Source organism: Theobroma umbraticum, unplaced genomic scaffold, assembly GCF_002168275.2.
Source record: "Theobroma umbraticum cultivar Fairchild unplaced genomic scaffold, ASM216827v3 scaffold_44.0, whole genome shotgun sequence".
NCBI lineage: Eukaryota > Viridiplantae > Streptophyta > Magnoliopsida > Malvales > Malvaceae > Theobroma > Theobroma umbraticum.
Genome location: NW_018397255.1, coordinates 3,672,249 through 3,691,883, shown reverse-complemented (window position 1 = coordinate 3,691,883; position 19,635 = coordinate 3,672,249). Strand labels below are relative to the sequence as shown.

The 19,635-nt window shown below is 35.1% G+C and overlaps 3 protein-coding genes across 3 annotated transcripts in view; 2 read left to right on the top strand and 1 right to left on the bottom strand.

Annotated features, from left to right (window-relative positions):
- LOC110409296 (Zincin-like metalloproteases family protein) overlaps positions 1–3,944 on the top strand; it is a 7,946-nt gene extending 4,002 nt beyond the window's left edge. Inside the window, exons 11-17 of the mRNA XM_021418593.2 lie at positions 708–853; positions 1,423–1,540; positions 2,240–2,399; positions 2,533–2,564; positions 2,880–2,945; positions 3,354–3,425; positions 3,628–3,944. Coding sequence (XP_021274268.2) covers positions 708–853; positions 1,423–1,540; positions 2,240–2,399; positions 2,533–2,564; positions 2,880–2,945; positions 3,354–3,425; positions 3,628–3,708 — 675 coding nt within the window. The 3' untranslated portion in view covers positions 3,709–3,944. The remainder of the gene's footprint in view (positions 1–707; positions 854–1,422; positions 1,541–2,239; positions 2,400–2,532; positions 2,565–2,879; positions 2,946–3,353; positions 3,426–3,627) is intronic.
- Positions 3,945–4,692: 748 nt separating this feature from the next.
- On the top strand, positions 4,693–5,400 carry BRK1 (BRICK1). Its single transcript, XM_021418594.2, has 2 exons — positions 4,693–4,991; positions 5,100–5,400. Exons 1-2 carry the CDS (start codon positions 4,859–4,861, stop codon positions 5,222–5,224), a joined length of 258 nt encoding a protein of 85 aa, XP_021274269.1. The 5' UTR covers positions 4,693–4,858; the 3' UTR covers positions 5,225–5,400.
- Positions 5,401–6,528: 1,128 nt separating this feature from the next.
- Positions 6,529–11,909, bottom strand: LOC110409581 (nodulation receptor kinase-like). The gene is made up of 15 exons (XM_021418969.2): positions 11,813–11,909; positions 10,771–11,266; positions 9,859–10,325; positions 9,549–9,696; positions 9,344–9,415; positions 9,174–9,242; positions 8,896–8,967; positions 8,716–8,787; positions 8,451–8,626; positions 8,044–8,270; positions 7,813–7,939; positions 7,670–7,738; positions 7,369–7,558; positions 7,054–7,186; positions 6,529–6,921 (listed from the first exon to the last, which is right to left on the bottom strand). Exons 1-15 carry the CDS (start codon positions 11,907–11,909, stop codon positions 6,568–6,570), a joined length of 2,769 nt encoding a protein of 922 aa, XP_021274644.2. The 3' UTR covers positions 6,529–6,567.
- Between the last annotated feature and the right edge of the window lie 7,726 nt (positions 11,910–19,635).

Genomic DNA, 19,635 nt, shown 5'->3' with positions numbered 1-19,635 from the left:
CGTTAATAACAGGGCGCAACCAGGTCCAGAAGCCTAGAGTTTGTCCCCATCTGCTGCCTTTCCCAATTCCTTTCCCCCCCTAGTAGTGCTTCTGATCTTATCCCCAAAAACCAACATTTTGTGCCACCTAAGCACTGTGTCTTTATTATTAATGTTATCAGTTAAATCAGTCTCCTATAATTAAGTTCTTTGTCCCATTTAAAAGTACCAATTGATCAAGTCTGATCATAGCTCATACTTTTCTACTGTAAGCATATTTAAACAACATGCTTTCTGGGAAGCCATGATGCATGGATGCTTCTTGTTTAGAACTTATTAGATTTAAAAGCATGGTTCTAGTAAAACCCTTTTGAATAAATACCCATAATAAGAACATGCATTTGTGCATTACACTGCCTGGTTCTAGGAGAGCCTGATCTCTGATAATATTATGGTTAAACTCAGGCTACATGCTTGCTGAGAGGATGAACACTTGCATGCTTAGCTGACCTCAAATTTCGCTTCCAGAGATTTTGGCTTTGTTCTATCTTATTATAGTGCTTGCATGTGAGATTGCATAGAATAAGATAGGATATACTTTTATTCTGGTATGTTTTACTCATTACTGTATAAATAGTGGCTGTTGTAAAGCATATCTCACTCTTCTGGATGTTCAAAGTGTCTGCTATAATTTGGCCCTTGTGGACTGATGGCATTTCTCTTTCTAGGTTGAGACTGTCTTCCATGAATTTGGCCATGCACTTCAGCATATGCTGACCAAGCAAGATGAGGGTCTAGTTGCTGGCATTCGGGGGATTGAGTGGGATGCTGTTGAGTTGCCTTCTCAGTTCATGGAAAATTGGTGTTACCACAGGTTACAATCTCCAACAAGCAAAATCTGTATCTTTTGGATTTCTTCAGACTACATTTGCCTTTTGTTGCCAAAAGAAACAAAATTGGGTGTGATACATACATGTGGAAGATATGCATACAAGGCCCTATATAGTTACTTATCATATTAGGTGTGGCTTAGTAAAGCATACCATCTTCTTCTTGTGTATTATATGGCTTCTTAGTTGTTTGTGGTTTTGGCTTTATGCAACTCCATAGTGTTTTTACTACTCTGTTAGTAGTTAATCATATTGCATTTGATCTTAATGTTTATGATCTGACAATGGGTTAGGAGAAGGTGTGGCTATTTGACCCACATGACCGTGAGCTTGAGCTTGTTTGATCTATTTGTTCTTATTATTTTGTGGCCCGTAGGCAGAATCATGGTCAAACATGTAAATGTTCTACATTCTCTAATTAGTTTGTCCGAATATATTTCCTATTCCACATTCTTGGATATTTCCATTACTATTATGTGCATTTCCTTTTTCTAAATCAATTATAACTTTTGTTAAGTAGATTTTTATTCAAGTTGTCTTTTGTTTGCTTCAGGGAAACATTGCTGAGCATTGCAAAGCATTATGAAACAGGGGAGAGTCTCCCTGAGGAGGTGTACTTGAAGCTCCTTGCTGCAAGGACTTTCCGTGCTGGTTCTTTAAGTCTGCGTCAGGTCAGTTGAACTTGTTCTGCCCTCATGTCAGTTTTGGTGTGTGTATCTCTGCAGAAACAATGTGTTTCCTGAGGATGGCTTGTGGTTAAACAGAAGCCTGCTCCTTAATATATGCAGTGTTCCTTGTGAGAGTTCATTAGCACCATGTTCTCCTCCTTTATCTTTCTCTTCCTTTTTTTTCCTCTTGTGCCTCCTATCTCTTCTTCCACCCCCTCTCCTACCTCAATGTTGGACTGATTTGACTGCGCTCCCTTTGATATCAACCAGTTACAGATCTATCTTGTCTGGATACATCCATATTTTAAAGCATTATAGAGGGTACTTTGTGTCTATGCAAACCATGTAGTGCTACAGAAATGGATGATGTTAGATGATTTTTGTGGATGCATTAAACGTATCTTTTTCTTCATTTGTGTTTACCACCTTGTGCAACTCTGTGATAATGTATTTTTAAAACTTTGTGACTCTTTATTTCTTTTTTTTTTTTATAATTGGGGCAGGGGGGATTTAAATCTTGCTCTTTAGGCAGGGGGATTATGCACCAACCAATGAGCCAAATGCTCGGGTGCACTTTGTGACTTTGTATGTTGTTGCCTTACTTTAATGAAAGGAGATTGTAATATTTGGTGAACTGCATTAGTGTTTGGTCCAGTATTTGAACGCTTGACAGGTCATTTCTAACTGTTTCTTATTTTGCAGCTTCGATTTGCTAGCCTTGATTTGGAGCTTCATACAAAATATATACCTGGTGGGCCAGAATCTGTTTATGATGTTGATCACAGAGTTTCCAAAAGAACACAAGTGATTTCCCCATTGCCAGAAGATAGGTTCCTCTGTGGTTTCAACCATATATTTGCAGGTTTGCTCCTTTTTCTTCTGATCCCCCCCCACCCCCTTGTGCTCATAGAACAATTGTCAAATGTATTTTTTACTATTTCTGTGCAAATTTTACCTAGGAGATTTTTAAATTTGTTTGCTTTTGTGAATATCAGGTGGATATGCTGCTGGATACTACAGCTACAAGGTATATTTTATTTTTTATCAAGGTTTCTTAGAAAAGTACATCTGTGGAGAAATATTTGAATTGTTCATGATTGGAACTAGCTATCAAGGTCCGATTGTCTACAATCTAAAAAAGACTAAATAATTTATGATCTTTCTCCCTTTTGTTATCTCTCTGTAGCCTACTTCTGCAGTCTAGCTAGTATTAAGTTTTGTCTGCTAAATTCATGTGATCTTTTTAAGAGCTGTGGGTAATTTGTATTCTTGTTTCTCCTTTTCTTTCCTTTTCCTTTGCCCTTTGCTATGTGAACTGAAATCAGAAATGCTAATTTTGCAGTGGGCAGAAGTGTTGTCTGCAGATGCTTTCTCAGCATTTGAGGATGCTGGATTGGAAGACAGCAAGGTATGTCAGTTGAAAAGGCTGTTCAGGATTGGTTTTTACAATCCTCCATCCTCTTTTATATCTTTTCCTTTTCAACTGTATGCATCAAATAGAGTAAAATCATTAAGCAGATTTGACTCCTCTTTGTTATTTTACCAATTCTTATGTTTGTGCCTGTGTCTGCAATTGGTGAGGGATTCTGCATAATGTTCATTGCACTACAAATGCACAACATAATCATTGAATGCAGATCCTCACCTAGAGTGCTGTTGTGTTGCATACAGTGATTCTTCTCTGTGTTTTCCTTCAAAAACTCTGCATGAGAGCTTGCTAAACCATATTCATGGTCCTGTTATTATTAGTAAATTTCTTTTTGAAAAAAAAAGAAGGAAAATATATGCTCAGTTATGTGTAATTGTATTCCAACAGGCGGTTAAAGAAACTGGCCGCAAGTTCCGGGAGACCATTCTTGCTCTTGGAGGTGGAAAAGCACCATTAGAGGTTAGTTTATACAAATTGCACATTGACATTCCTAATTGTGAAAATTTAAATCATGTTTTCTGTTTCTTTCCCTCTCTGAGCAGTTTCTCAATAAGAGAAACACTATGCTTTGTATTTTCTGTTTCAATTTGTTAGACACTGTAACTTGTAATGTAGAGTGCGTCGATTACGTCTTCTTAACATGAGATGATGATCCATCCAGATCTTTGTTGAATTCCGTGGACGCGAACCTTCACCAGAGGCATTGCTCAGGCACAATGGATTGTTACCAGTCACAGCCTGACCATGAGCTGTTTTTCAGCTGCCATTCAAGGTCATGGAAGGTCATTTAAGCTTCTGTTATAGACTACATTTGTGTTTTATTTAGCTTTTCAAGCTATCTTCACTAGTCTCAAGGGTTCTGCTTGCTTATTGCCCTGAAAAGATAAGAAAAGAATAAAGATTGGGAATAGCACTTAGAGATGTCTTTAACCTGAAGATATTTAATCCTGAATTTTCTTGGGACTTACCCTTTTGCCATCTCTTCTGGTGAAATATTTTCCATTTCTGGTTCTTTTATCTGCTTATGCATTTGGCTGCTATAACTTATATACGATACCAATTTGTTTATACTCACAAGCAAAATTGGAGATGGTAAAAGCAAAATGTCCATGAATGATTTTGTTTGGTTGATGGGATTATTTTTGGGATATTTATATTGGATCTTTGCTTCAAAGGCAAATTTGCTGATAATATTTCCAAAGTAGAGCACATTTAAAAACTGCCCCTTCACTTCACTACTTAACAAAGCTAGAGAGCATCCACATGTCACAATAAGTTAATACTCTTTTCCCTTCATGTTCTTTGTTCATTCTAATAATATTTTATTTTTTAATATATCAAAATTAATTTTTATTTTTTTTACTTTTTAATATTAAAAATCATGTTACATCAATTTATAAAAGAAATTTAATATTATAAAATAAAATATACAACAGAATTTTTTTAAAAAAAATCACAACCAATTGCAAGCATTTGTAAATAGGATAGAACTGATAACTATAAAATAGATAAATAAATATCTTTATTAAAGAATCAAATTTCATTATGACTGAGGAGGGCTTGCCATGAAAGAAAGATTAAAATTGTAAGTTTGTTATATAAATAATCATACAAAGTCAGATCATTTTTATTTGGTAAAGGGGCGGTCGGGCAAAGTCAACACCCGAAGCAAAACCCGCCACTTACAACTCCACAACTAACCCAAACCAACCAACCAACCAACCAAACCGGATCCAATTTTATTGCACAAAAAGAAAAAAAATATCTTTTATTTTCTCTCTCAACAAAATTTAAAACGAATATCCAAGAAAAAACAGCTAACAGACGAGGAAGATCTGTAAAAGTCGGCGATTCTTTTTAGGAACAAGAACAAAAAGGGGAAGAAGAAAGAAATGGCAAGAGCAGGGGGAATAACGAACGCCGTAAACGTAGGGATAGCGGTGCAAGCCGATTGGGGGAATCGCGAATTCATCTCTCACGTTTCCCTCAATGTTCGTCGCCTCTTCGAATTTCTCCTCCAATTCGGTAAATATATCCTCTCTTGTTTTTTATATTCCTTTATATGATTTTCAAGTTCAATTTACTATTTTTTACCTTTTTTATTTTTAGTAAATGCTTGTTTTCACTTTTCAGAGGCTACAACGAAGAGCAAATTGGCGTCATTGAACGAGAAACTGGATACCCTGGAACGTCGTTTGGAGCTTCTTGAAGTTCAAGTGGGAACTGCTTCCGCTAATCCTTCTCTTTTCAGTATGTAATTTGTATTTCAATTGTATTGTTTCCATGTCTTTGTCGTGATTCTGTTCCCACTAAAGTTTTCGAAAACAAAGTCCTTTTTTGTCTATAATATATTAACAAGTGAATTTTTGCTTGTCGTGTTTGTAAGACATTATCTGCTGTTTGAAAATTTCAGTGAATCATCTTTGCCTTTGTCTCTTTCAATTCTTCATTGCACCATTTTTGAGAGATCTTTTTGGGGCTACTTTTTTGTTTCATCTTTTTGCTACTTAATAAAGGCACACATTCTTCCCAATGACAATTTTTGGTTGTGGCATAGACTGAAACCTAAGAGTTAGCCAATCTTACCTACAAAAATGATGCTTTAAGTTCAAATCTTTACTTCCACAGTCTTAGCAATCGAAATGAAGAAAGAAAGAAAGAAAGAAAGATTGGTAACTTGCATTCTGAGGAAGATGCTGAAACAGTGCTTGGCAGCTGAAAGTTCTGACTCCGGCCTTTATAGATAATGGAAAAGTTAATTTAATAGTGATGGTGGTTATCTCCTTAACCAGAAGAAAACCAACTTGTGGACTCCAGTGGATCCAGATTTGAATTTTATCAAGGAAAAAGAAAGAAACTTAAATTTAAAAAAAAAAATTCAATTGGCTCTGTGGTAATGTTAAAACAGTTGCGTTCATCTAAAATTTAGATTTATTTCACTTAATCTATACCTCTTAACTGCTTTGTTAGTTAGTCTGCTCAAGGACATTAAATGAATAGTAGCTAAAATGGCTGCTTTTGGCTTGCTTTGTCATCAGTTCATTCATCTTTGTAATAATTATCCCACATTTCCAGTATGAATTTTGGTTGGTTAAAAGGTCTCTTGTATGTTATATAATGCTAGTTTAAACATTTGAAGCTCTTGCTTTAACATCCCCTGCAGTTGAGTCTAGTCTGGCTTCATATTGTAACATGTTTATTCTTAAGCACGGAAAGCCGTCAGTTGCTTAACAATTCTGAAATTGAATATGGTGGTGTAAGTATATAACTTATTTAGACTAAAGTCACCAATTAGATCTTTATAGCTTAAATCATGTCAAATGTCTAGCTTAGTGTTGCGTCTTTGGCCTAACTATGTAGTGGTGGGCAAAAGAAGATGCAACAACTTGGCTGATTAACTGAGAAGAGTGGGGAATGAAGGGGAGGAAACAGGGAATGTGTATTGACACAACATTAAGGTCTGCTGCAATAGTAAACACTTTAACTTCAAAATAAATGGAATAGATGAGGGTGCGGAGTTGTTCATTGAAAAAGCATTGGATACTCTTCCTGTTAGCTGATTATCATTTGTAAATTGATAAATATTTCATCCGTCCATCTACTATCTTGGCTCTGGAGGAGCCAAGGCTTGTGTGTTAATAGGTGAGGGTTCTGATGTAGTTGGGGTAGGCATTAGAACCATCTTTTTTTCCATAACTATGGAGTAGCGATTGGACCCTCCCAAGCTATATATGCTATCTATGGACTTCATGTATTCTGATGCATTGTTCTCTATGATCAAAGCATCCTCTAGCTCTCGAACGATGTCAGCCATGCATGGTCTGTAAGCAGAGAAAGGCTCAATACATGCCAATGCCGCCTCAACTACTCTCCACATTGCCTCGGCGTGGTACCCTCCCTTTATATTGGGGTCGATGATTTCATCAATCTTTGACTCCCTTATATAAGGTTTTGCCTGCATGCAAAGGTGTCTCTTTGTTAATCTCTTCTCTTGCATTTGGTTTAAGAATGATAGAAAGAAATTTCTAGCAAAGGAGTTTTATGAATTCAACAATCTAGAAACGAGAAAACATGAGATCAGATATACCCATTCAACCAAACTCCACTCATTCCGTGGCCTCTGTATGTTAAGAGGCTCCCTTCCGCTTATAATTTCAAGGAGAACAACACCAAAGCTGAAGACATCACTTTTTGCAGATAGTTGCTGGGTTGAATAATACCTTAATAACAGCACAAAGTTAAGAGTCAGGCTTCTTATAAAATTTTTTAAAGACAAAGTAGGCAATGGAAAACCATTTTTGTTTTATGGTGAGGTTGACTATAGTTTCTATAATCAAGTTGCTGTTGTAGAAACAGCACAGTTCAACAGAATCTGAATCAGCTAGGAAAGATTGATTCTTACTCTGGATCCATGTATCCGGCGGTGCCTCTTACTTCAAGGGAAGCATTACTGTCCCCCTCTTGAGGAGCATATTTCGAAAAACCAAAGTCTGCTACCTTAGCACACATGCTATTGTCCAAAAGTATGTTGCTTGATTTTACATCCCTATGTATAACACAACGCCCCGCATAAGTATGGAGATACATCAAACCTGAAGATTACAAATGCTTATTAGACACTTCAATAGGATCAATATTCTTATTTTGTTAAGAGTAGAGAAATCATATAAAGCATAAATAGCTTAGCATCACGAGTTACTTGCCTCGAGCAGCACCAAGAGCAATTGAAAGCCTAGTTGGCCAGTCCAAAATTCTCCTTTTGGCTGCTTCACCTATTAAATACTGATGATCAACAATTGATGAACAAGACAAGAAATAAAATATAAGGGCTTTTAATGAAAAGTACCATAGAGGCGATCTTGCAGAGAGCCATTGGACATGAAAGGATAAACAAGGATTTGTTGGTCGTTTTCACAACAACAACCAAGAAGAGGCACCAGATTTTCATGCCGAATAGCCGAAAGAAGGTTTAGCTATAGATATATTAAAAATAGTTATCAGTTGCATATTTTCAACGTTGTATTGAAGCTATAAATGTAGGATTCTAAGCTGATGATTTATTAATAATAACTCTTACCTCATTCTCAAATTCTCTAGTTCCTTGAGTTGAGGTAGCTGATCGGACCTTCACTGCAACCTCCTGGCCGTCAGGTAGAGTACCTTGGTACACAGATCCAAAGCCTCCTTCACCAATCAAGGTTTTGTACTTTTGGGTGGCAATCTCAATGTACTCTAGAGTATATGTCTGTATAGATATTGACTTAACAAAAACGTCATCCGTGCTAGGTATGGAGAACACCAGATCTGCATTTTCAAGGAGCTAAGGTAAATCATTTACTTTGACAGAACATAATACACACTGGAAAAACACTTAAAAATCACCAGACACTTTCATGCAAAAACTTAGAAATTTAATTAGTTTGTATTAGCTTCCTGACATGGATTTAAGAGATCAATGAGTAAAGAAGGAATGGATTTACTCACTCTTTGCCATGACGAGTCGATTTCGATTGCATTTTCTCCTAGCCATTAGTTTTTGTCTGTAAAGGCAAACAATAACAGTTCCAAGAGCAATAGTAACTACAGCGCTTCCACATACAGCAGTGCCAATGACAATTCCTTTTGTTGGACCACTTGATTTCCGTTGACATGCTCCAGAGCTAAAACGTAGATGCAAAAACATCAGTTAATTTTGTTTTAAATGCTTCTGTTGTTCTTCAAAGTCACAGAAAATGGACTAGTTTTGTACTCAGTGGTTAGTTTTGAGCTGTTCAAGCTAGATGGGAGGTCATTGTCGAGTTGAGGATTGCATCCATAATATCTGGGAAAGAAATAACAAGATCATAGAGTTACGAATCTATATGTAGTTTCAAACAGATAATAGCTAGTTTTGCAGCACAAAATTAAACTTTTGTAGGAAACAACTCACAATATACTCAAGTCTGGAAGTGAGATAAGAGATTCTGGTAGCGATCCCACGAGTTCATTTTTGCTTATATCCCTGAAAATGATATGTAAATCAATCAATATATGAAGCATAAAACTTTCTCGGGAAGAAATTTGATATGGTTGGGAATGGCGTTAGCAAGTTGAATAATAGAACATAGAACTATTGTCTTTCCAATTCTTAATATTTGCAAATATCATTTTATTAATAGATTTCTGTGGATTTAAGTGGTGAAATTTGAGTTTGAAGAGAAAATTTACACTGATGTCAAATTGGAGGATTGCGGGAATGTTGGAATCTCGCCTCTGAAGTAATTGTCGCTCAGGTTCCTACAAAGTGACAATCAAGTAACAGAATACAAATTAGTGGCTTTCGTGCTATTTAGTAGACAATACAAACAACCAATAGCAGAGAGCATTGAAGATCGTACAATGTTTTCAGGTGGGTCAGTTCTGTGATACTCGGAGGAATTGGCCCTTGAAATTTACTTGCAGAAAGATCCCTGAAATTATATAGTAATATGGAACAGGGAACTAATTTTCAGTACATCTACACTTGAAAGCAAGAATCAAGAGAACATGGGAATTCGTTATAGCCATGTGGTAAATCTTGAAAGGAAGAGTAAAACAACTTACAGATCTGTGATGACTGTGGAACCATTAGAGTTGCAGGTCAGACCTTGCCAGTGATCAGGAAGGCATGGATCTCCTGACCAAGAATCTATTAAGGTATTCCCCTGGTTAAGCATTAACAGCTCCTCTTTTACCTTCTTTATCACAATCACTAAAGAGAAAGAAATGAGTGAGAATCTTGATTGCTAGATAAACTCTGAAGCATAAACATTAGTATAAGTAAACTTGACCATTAAAGAAACAAGTAAACTTGACCATTAAAGAAACAAGAAAAAAGAGAGAAAAAAGTAGGAAACATTTTGTTAAGACTTACCATCATCATAGTCAGTCTGTAGATCCCTTGGACGCACCTGCAAGATCTCGAAGGCATTGCAAATGGGTCCAAATTCAGATCTATTCGATACCTTAACCAAGGTCAAATTCAGAGACCCTTTAGCTGTCACATTGTAAAAACCCTCTCGATAGTTCGATCCATTAGCCAATATATCAAAATTATCCTCTTTCCTCTCATTGTTGATGTAAATATCAAACACCCTCTGACCAATTCTTGTGACAGTGTCATTGAGCTCAAGAAAGTAGAGGATCACTGTGTAGTTATAGTCTTCATTATCAAGGCCATTTTGCAGGAACTCCAATTGGTTTGAATCTGTAACAGCTGTTTGTAGAACTTTGAGCGGCACTGTTGTATTAGCATTGTTGTGGATAGTAACAGAGGAGTTGGCCGGTGAGTAAAGACTTGATGCTGGTTTCCAAATTCTGTCATATCCGTCTTCTGGGTACCTGAAATTGGCAAGTAGCCTTAATAAACATAGTTCGTGACTTGATACTGTGTTTACACTTTTGCTGTGTGCAAGTTGATCTAGTGAAGAGATGCGTAGTTGAAGATGTTGCATGTTAGTATATCGAATCATGAATAGAATCAGAGTAGAATTAGGAATGCAGAAATTATTCAGTTATTCGTGGCAGCAATTCTAGTTTCAGCCAGGGGGAAAAAATCAATTTGATTTTTCTTTTGATTGAAGCACCACTCTTGCCAACATCGTAAAGGTTAAATCTGCAATCAAAACGATGCCTTGGGCTTGGTTTTGTTGTTGTAAGAAACATGTTATTCCTGCTTTTATGTCCTTTCATTGCTCAGCCTTCTAGAATCATTATAGTGCTTGCTATTCGGACACTAGTCTTATCATTCTTGTTTATGGGTTTTAAGGATACAGAAATCATATACCTGGTCTCTCCAATGCCCCCTAGATCAGTTCTGTTAACCAGCTTCAGAATACTGGATGATTTATCCTTTAGATACGCTGAACCATTCAAAGGCCTTAGCTCAAGACTCGATATGTAGGGATCCCCCTTTACATGCACTAAGCAGAAGTCAGTATAGCTATCAGCAGCTTGGAAAATTCCTTCCACCACCGAGCCCTCCGATGAGTTCACCAGGTGTAGTGGTGTGACGCCTATGGAAACACCAAACAAAGAGTCTAACTGAGCCCCCTCTGTTTCACCGACAGGGAATGAACCCCTTATCAGATAGTCCTGATCTTTTATTGTCGCTAAGCTATAACATCTTTTCCCTGATTCGATGTCAAAAATCCGAGCTCTTTCGTTGCCTTTGTTCAAGTTACTGCAACTTTTCCTGTCTCTAAACCATTGGTCGTCAGGTACCCAATGTATGCTGTTATTTGTAAAACTTGATTCAGCGCAGCATGCTATGCTCAAAAAGCCTGCATGTAATTATAGCTTTGAGCATCACATATTTTGGTCAACTCTAACATCAGGTTGGAAAACCAATTTAGAACATCAACAACCTCACAAGTTATGACCTAGAGTCAGACTCTACCAGAACATGTAATTAAACTGATTCTCTTGCAGTTTCACTAATTTGCAAGGAAGATCTAACCTTTATAAACCCTGATTATTTCTTTTTATCAATAATAACATCATATGTGGAAATTTGTTAATTATAATTGGATCTTGATCCAGGTTGTCCTATATATATTCTGACAAAACGTTCCATAGACAAGATGGACCTCGTTGACTGTTTCTTTAAAGATAATCAGATTTGAGAGCTATTGGCACAATATACACGTTACAGACTAGATTCATTCTTTCATGTACTAAGTTCTGGAACATTTATTCAGGCAAAATAGCATCAAACTTTGTTAAACAAATTTAGTTCAAATCCTAGAAAAGTGTCTTACAAGAACATGGTCAAGAATTTTTGTCTGATCTATGATGAACAACATAACAAAATGTGTTCTGATACTAACCTTGTGCACTTATTGATGGAAGAAGAATGACGAAACAAAGGATAAAAAACACATAACATCTTCTTAAAGCCCCGTAAACCAACTCTTCCATCATCATCTCATCTTAAATGGAGCACGCCCCATCGGGTTATCAATATCATAATCAAGCCAACCAAGTTACCGAACTTTCAGCAACTACCAGGCTAACCCTTCTGATCAAAACCAATAGCTCAACCATTCTTAAGACAAGCTGTTTTTACTTTGGCTCTCATGATCAACGTATCTGAAGTAATACAGACATTTTTTTCCAGTACTTGAGATCAAAAGAAGGCGTTCATCTTGACAGTTATTGTATCAATGGAAACATGTCAAAAGTCTTCTAATGATTATTTCCAGACACGGCGGTGATGACATACAAATGAAACAAAGCGTAGAGGAAGGAAAAGAGGTTGATAATACAGGTTTGACTTCACAATGTGGAAACTAGAGGAGCTTAATTTGCTAAGAAAGAAGATTGAATTAGAATAATCCAAAAGTTTATTATCAAATTTATGTTAAAATAATTGGTATTAATTAACAAGTATTATTGTTCTTTTGTTTTGGTGGTGGAGGGTAATTAATGTATTAAAATTTCGGCTTAAAATAATGCAGCGGAACAACCCCTCATCTTCGTCTGCCTCCGTCTCTCTTCTTGTCTGTTACCATGGACGCAACATCAAGGAAAAATTGCACATTGGCTACTCTAGTAAAAAAATAATAATAATAGCCATCCCATACAGTTAATCGCTTTACTATTTATATTTTCTTTATCACTTTTTACTTCTTTAATTAAAATTAATTACCTTATTAAATTGTACAAAAGTAAATAGTAAAAAGCAAATAATATTTGATAAAAAAAAGACATGGAAAATGAAATATTGTGACAATATATTAATGATGTATAAAATTAAATCAAGCTCAATTATGAAGTTCAATTAATTCAGTAATATATAAAATAATAAACAATCTAGTATAACACGATGCTAAAATGATATTTTAAAGGCACTTAGAACTAATACTATGTAAATCCTATTTGGTTTACATTAATTTATCATTTTAATCATGAAAGATTAAATTGATTTTAATCTAGTATACACTTATATATATCTAACAATTTCAACATCATACTAGATCATGGATGATCCTGATAAGAAATGGCCAGTACTCTGCCAGAAAACATGTCCGTGACAAGAAAATATAATTTGATTCAACTAATATGGTCAGATATAAGTAATCCAAATTCTCAAACCAATTAAAATCGAACTGTCGATTTCCACAAACGTGTAAAGACGATTAGGATGAGCTGTAATCCCATTAGCAGAATTAAAAGCTGTGTTTTACAGATTGGAAGATTGGGATGTCCCTCATATACAGTGTTCTACTTGGTCAAGTGATCCTACATAACACAACATTGTAGAACCAATCACCAATCAAAGTTTCAGTAACCCATTTTCTGTCTTTGAAATCTGCAACATCCATCCTGAAGTTTCGTCGAAGATAGGAAAATGTTTATTTTCGGTTTTTACAACTAATATCAGTTTAAAATCATTGTCTTCGTTTTCTATAATGATGTTGGATTTGGTAACTCAAAATTCGATCATATAGGTCATCAGGTTTACTTGGTCTTCTTTTAGAAACATGTATATAGCCCACACTTGCCAATGACCCTATTCAATGTACTTTCTTTTAAGAAGGGTTCACATTTATTTTTGGGTCAAGCCTCAGCATGCATGCAGTCGAAGTGAAGGAAGAAATAGAACATAGCATTATCTACCTTTATATGGCTTAAATCTAAAAAAAAAAAACAAAACCGAAGGACAAGAGGGCAATCTTGTTTTAATTAATTTAAGTCATGCCATCCACGTAAGTATCAAACCTCTAAAGTATTAATTTCTGGTTCTAACCATGCTATCTGCCTTAGTACATGAGGATTATGACAAAGTTATCACTTATTATTGTGCTTAAACCTTTCACTTTAACCATAACTGTAAAGATTAGGCTATACGTTTGGTATTCCTAGAATAAGTTGATGACTGCATAGGTTTCATGACATAACTCAATTTCACCTTTGTTGATCCAGTCCCTTTCTGTTTTCACACTGTGATCCCCATTTCAAATTAACTGTCAAAGTAGCAAATGCCACCCTGTGAGAATTATGTCATGGTTTCTGAAAGCATACACTAGGCTGATCAAGTTTACCTTAATGCACACGCTTGTTCCTGTCACGCTAGGAACAAGTCAAGGGCAATTGGATCAACTCCGAGTATCAGTCTAACAATTTAGCTGAACCCATTGATCAGTAGATGGAAAATTCTCTCGGAAATCCATCCACCCAGAAAAGGCTAAAACCTTGGACGATTGGTTAGATTTTTTTTAGTTTAAACTTAAAATAATAAAAAGGTTTGTTTCCTGACAATCATGTCAGCATAGTTTTAAGCTCTTGATTTGTTTAGTGATAAAAAGTTAATACAATCGTTTGCTAAAATGCCGCTTGTCACCTATAACTATTTTAAAGTGTATAATTAAAAGATTGGATTCTTTGTTTTGTTCCAATGATCTAAATAATAATTATCTTCGTCAAACCATTGCTTGAGTTGGTTAGCCTGTTTCCAGCAATACCTGCGTCGCTGAAGGCATATTCGAAGCATTAAACTTTGTCCATAGCTGATACATATATGGCCAAAGTTAGCAATGATTTGCTTCTATTGTTAGTTTCCCATTTTTAATTGGGGTATCAAAAATTATTAATCCCTGGCCAAATGGCTAATACAACTATCAACCATGGTTGCCATTCCAAAAAAAAAAAAACCTATTAACCATGGTTTAGTTCCAGGAACTCTTGCAATCATATTGAAGCCTTTGGTAAGTGACCTATAACAATTTTGGAAGGATAGAATTCCAAGCTGATATTATGCAATTCATGGCATGCATCTTTCCATTTGACTTGAGTGACAGAATAGGGTTGCTAATAAGGAAGCACGTTTGCCGCCTCCTTGGTATAACAAAATTCTACTAAGAATACGGAGATTCGACTTACCAACAAGAATAAATATTGTCTCTACTGTTTTGAAATTACGTTCAGTGACAGGCGGAGCCTCCTTAATAGATGTGGGAGGCCATAATTTTATTTTTTGTTCATTACATATAAAATTTTTAGAACTTTTTATATATTCTCTTAATGGTCCCCTCAAAATAATTTTTTATTTAATAACTAATGCAAATAAAAAATAATAAAATGATTTTATCTATCTCACCCAACTTTAAAGTTTTTTTAAATTTTGTTCTTTCAATTTATATTATTATTATTTTATTTTATTTTATTTTTATTCTATTTGTTTATATGTTCTAAGTTTTTATAAATTTTCTTTCCCAAATTTCTACAAACCATCAATCATATTCTTTTTTTTTCATTTTTGTTATGTCATATGTGATAACTTCTACTTACCATGTTCTTCTTTTTTCTATTACATAAATTTTATTTTCTATAATTTTAATTTTTAAAAATTAATAAATTATTATTTAGTTCTCAAATATAAGTTGTAGTATTACATTGTTATTTAAAATTTTATTAATGTATTTTTTTTTGTTAATCTTAATTATGTAAGAGGAAATTAATTTGAATATATTTTTTTGTGTTTTACGTTTTATATTTAGTTAAAATGAAATTATCTTGAATATATAGTTTTTAAACAATCTTGATTATATAAAAAGAAATTATTAATATTATATATCGTATTTAATTATTTATATTTTATATATTATAATTTTTTATTTAATTTTATATTTCCATTATCAATCTTTTGATTTTTAATTGAATTTAACATATTAGTTTTTAAAATTTTTAATTCTTATTCTTCAGTGTTTGGCCCTCTCAATAAAAATTAGTTAATTCCGTCCTTGTTTAGTGAGCCATTGTGAGAAGCACATGAGCAGATTTCATCCCCATAGCTATACTGTAAGAAGAAACAATGTCAGGTTGCCTCAAACCATTTAGCTCAAGGGTTATATATTGCACGTTGGCTAAGAGAAACGATGAGCCTTCACATAATCTTATTTCTCCATTTAACTGAGTTATGTTTACTTAGCTCCTCTGGAATAACGAAATGTTTCTACCGGCCTTTCTTAATAACATTGATCATCGAAACCAAAAATCATCTTTTCTTTGAGTTGATTAGACCAGAAAATGTCCTAATCGAAAGCTAATTCTTGGTTTCCTCGATTGATGAAAATGTATTCATTCAGCGCTAATTCATGCATTTACATGGATGATTCCAAATACAATTACAGAAATACAAAAAATAAAGAAAAACGGTTCATTTTCAGCTAAATGAAACCTTTGTTAAGGATTCCTCTGTGATTTTCCTGTGTCCTTCGGTTCTTCCATCCAAAATGAAGTGGTAGATCAAAGAAAATCCTATAGAAAGCAAACCAACCTGACATTACAAGGAAAATTTTCTCACTTCTTGAATATACCAGTACTAGAAGAATAACGATTGAGTGAATTTTAGAATTGGATCATAGTCACAGGCTCACTGCTCTCACTGCAGCAGTGCAGCCTAGCCTATCCAACGAGTTTGTCTGGTCTAATACTAAATAATTACCAAGAGTAATGATAGGCGGATTGGAGTTTTGGACAGATAGCTTAAAGGGTTTTTCCATACGATTTCAAAGAACCGGGTAGAAGAATTCATAAAAAAGTTTATACGTGTATATTCTCCAACATGAATAAAAGAGCTCTATCTAAGAACCAGCCATATAACAAGGGAAAAACGCACTATGAAGGCAAAGATGTCAGCATGAACTATTTTCTTTGGCCCAAAGAGGAGCTTTGTGCACGCGTTTTCCTTATAAAAAGGGTCTTTTCTAGTTGAAAGAAAGAAGTGATCGAGAGCAACCAAGAGAAGATACAATGGCCTACGAAGCGTAAAAGCTTTCCAAGTAATATAAGCATGTATTAAGGCCTCTATAACAGCTCCTGGCTGAGGAAAGCCAATTGCAGTGGATAAACCGAATACGTGAGGACCAGGGACTCTATAAGCAGGATGAGAAGCTTCACGAATAAAAACGAGTCGCTCTTGGAGAAAATAAGATAAGGAGTAGAAAATACAGATGGTGAAGATGACGAAGAAAACTCGTTTGATGATTCCTTGCATGTTAATTTCTATTGGGGTTCAATAACTTAGGGATAGACAGAGGAAGCACAGAAGAAAAGTTTGAGGGATTGGTTATATTTGAAGGCAACTGCATAAGAGGAGGTAGTTCCAAAGTCTTTGTATGCTGACGTTTTGTTGAAGAATCCGAATTCAATCGTTTTAATCAAAAGGAAGAAAATGACTTCTTGTTGTCTTCATCCTTTGGCTTTGGCTTATGTACCAGCTGTAGCGATGGATTTTGCTTTAGCTTTATCCATTCAGAGTTTGGACTACATGATTGTCCAACTTTTATTAACCCCTAAACTCTTAAACCGTTGAAGGTGATGAGTCAGTTCATAGGAGAGTTGAGCTAGAGGTTAGAGCTTGGAATAATTTTGTTTCATATTGCCCATACAAGTTAGATAAAAACTGAAAAGGTTACCTTCCTCTTGTGTTCTATTATTCCCTAAATAACTTTTAGTCAGACTCGGGGGCTTTTCATCATAACTTGTTCATGGTTGATTGTGATCTCAGGTAAACTGTTGTAGTAGAAAATGCCATTGTATTGTATAATTTAATAAGGGAGCATGTTATTGCTTTATTGGTATAACAAAATTCTACTAAGAATATACGAATTTCATTTGTCAACAGGAATAATAAGTCTGCCTCTGTTGTTTTAGAAAGTTATGCTCAATAGCCTCTGTGAGAGTGAGAACTGCAGGAGCACATTTCAGCCCCATAAGCATATAATTAGAAGGCATAAATAGGCTATGGTATCCTTCACATATTCTTATCTCTCTTTGTAACTGACCAATTACTTTGTCTAAGTTTGTTAAAGGGAATTCATGCACCTAAGATTTTTTGCTTAATCATAATTGTGATTAATTGTGAATGGTGGTGCCGCTGGGTTAGAGAGACAAGCAGAGAAAAGGAAATACTTCACGTACGTCTCTAAGTGAAGCAGAGGAAATTCATGCATATAGCAGACAATTGCGTAAGGTAAAAATTACCACTTAGTTTCCTCCATTAACAAAAATGTATACATTTACTATTATTCATGCATTTATAAGCATGATCCCAAATACAATAATAATGAAAAGAAAAATAACAGTTCATTTTGACCTAGCATCATAAGGAAAATTTTCTCACTAGTTGAGAATATCAGTACTGAACAAAGTATGGCGTGAATCTTAGACTTAGGTCATAGTCACAGCTCCCACTGCCTAAGCCAATCCAAAGGATTTCTCCTGTCTAGTACTGAATAATCAAGATCAAAAAACAATAGTCACGGTTGGAGATTCAGACTTAGATCAAAAGGTTATCGTTACATACATACCAAAGAACCTATTAAATGAGAACTCAATCCAAAAAAGGTTTTATTCTCTAACTTGAATAGGACTACCTAAGAAGTAGCCACGTAACAAGTAGAAAATTTGCTGTGGAAGCGAGGATTTGTGCATAACCTACACTGTTTGCCTTCGTCTCCAAGTGCCTGCAGGGGTTTACCTCAAAAGGGTTGTTTGTTGAAAGAAAGAAGTGGATGGTAACAACCAAGAAAAAATAGTATGGCCTTGGAAGCTTAAAAACTTTCCAAGCAATATATGCTAGTATAATAGCGTGTAGTGAAGGAAAGGATATCTTAAAAGCAAAGGCTCTATAAGCAGCATGGGAAGTTTGGGTCAAAGGATCGAAGAAGTAGAAGGAGAAGAGACGGATGGTGAAGATGAAGAAAATAACAAGTTTTGTGCTTCCTTGCATTATGCTAATTTCTTTTAGGGTTCATTAACATAGACATAGAGGAAGAACAGAAGAAGATTTGAAAGTAATTTGTTGTATTTGAAGGCCAATGCATCTAAAGGAGGTAGTTTCAAAGTTTTGAATGAGAATTTCTTTATTGAAAAATCACAGTTGAGTTGTTTTAATCGAAAAGATGAAAATGACTTCTTTGTATCTTCATTCTACGCAGACATGTTATTTTTGTCTGTAGAACTAACAATTTAAGAGGAAATAGGCAAGTCACTGGTTCTTACAAAGCTAGAAAAAGTCATGTCAATAACGGTTGGGAGTGAGACTTGCATCACTCACCCTTATGCACCCTTGCACATGCTTGTATCAGTTATTTTCATAGATTACTTGTTATTTATTTTGTGACAGTGACATGCAGCGTATTCATGTACAGACATGAAGTGTGACTTCTGCAGTGTGTTAGAGTATAGCAGAAGAGTTAATGACGCTGTGTTTGAATCATGTATTGAAGTGTTTTACTGCTTACGGAGTATTGTCTATACTCTTTCAATTAATAAAAATTCAGGGTGTTAGTTCCTTTTTCTTAAGTTCTCTTCTCTGTTTTCCCTGTTAGCTTTCTTTTCTTGAACCTTCACAACAAAATCAGTGTTTATTCTTTGAAAATATAACTGATATTTTAGATCACTAGCTGCTCAACAACAACAACCTCAGTCAAAAAATGGATTTGGGTACGGGTAAGTGACCTCAGGAGCACATTTCAGCCCCATAAGCATATAATTAGAAGGCATAAATAGGCTATAGTATCCTTCACATATTCTTATTTCTCTTTGTAACTAACTAATTACTTTGCCTAAGTTTTTTTTTCTAAACGTTAATGGATTTCATCGATAGAAAACAGGGATAAGTTCCCTGGATACAAAAAAAGCA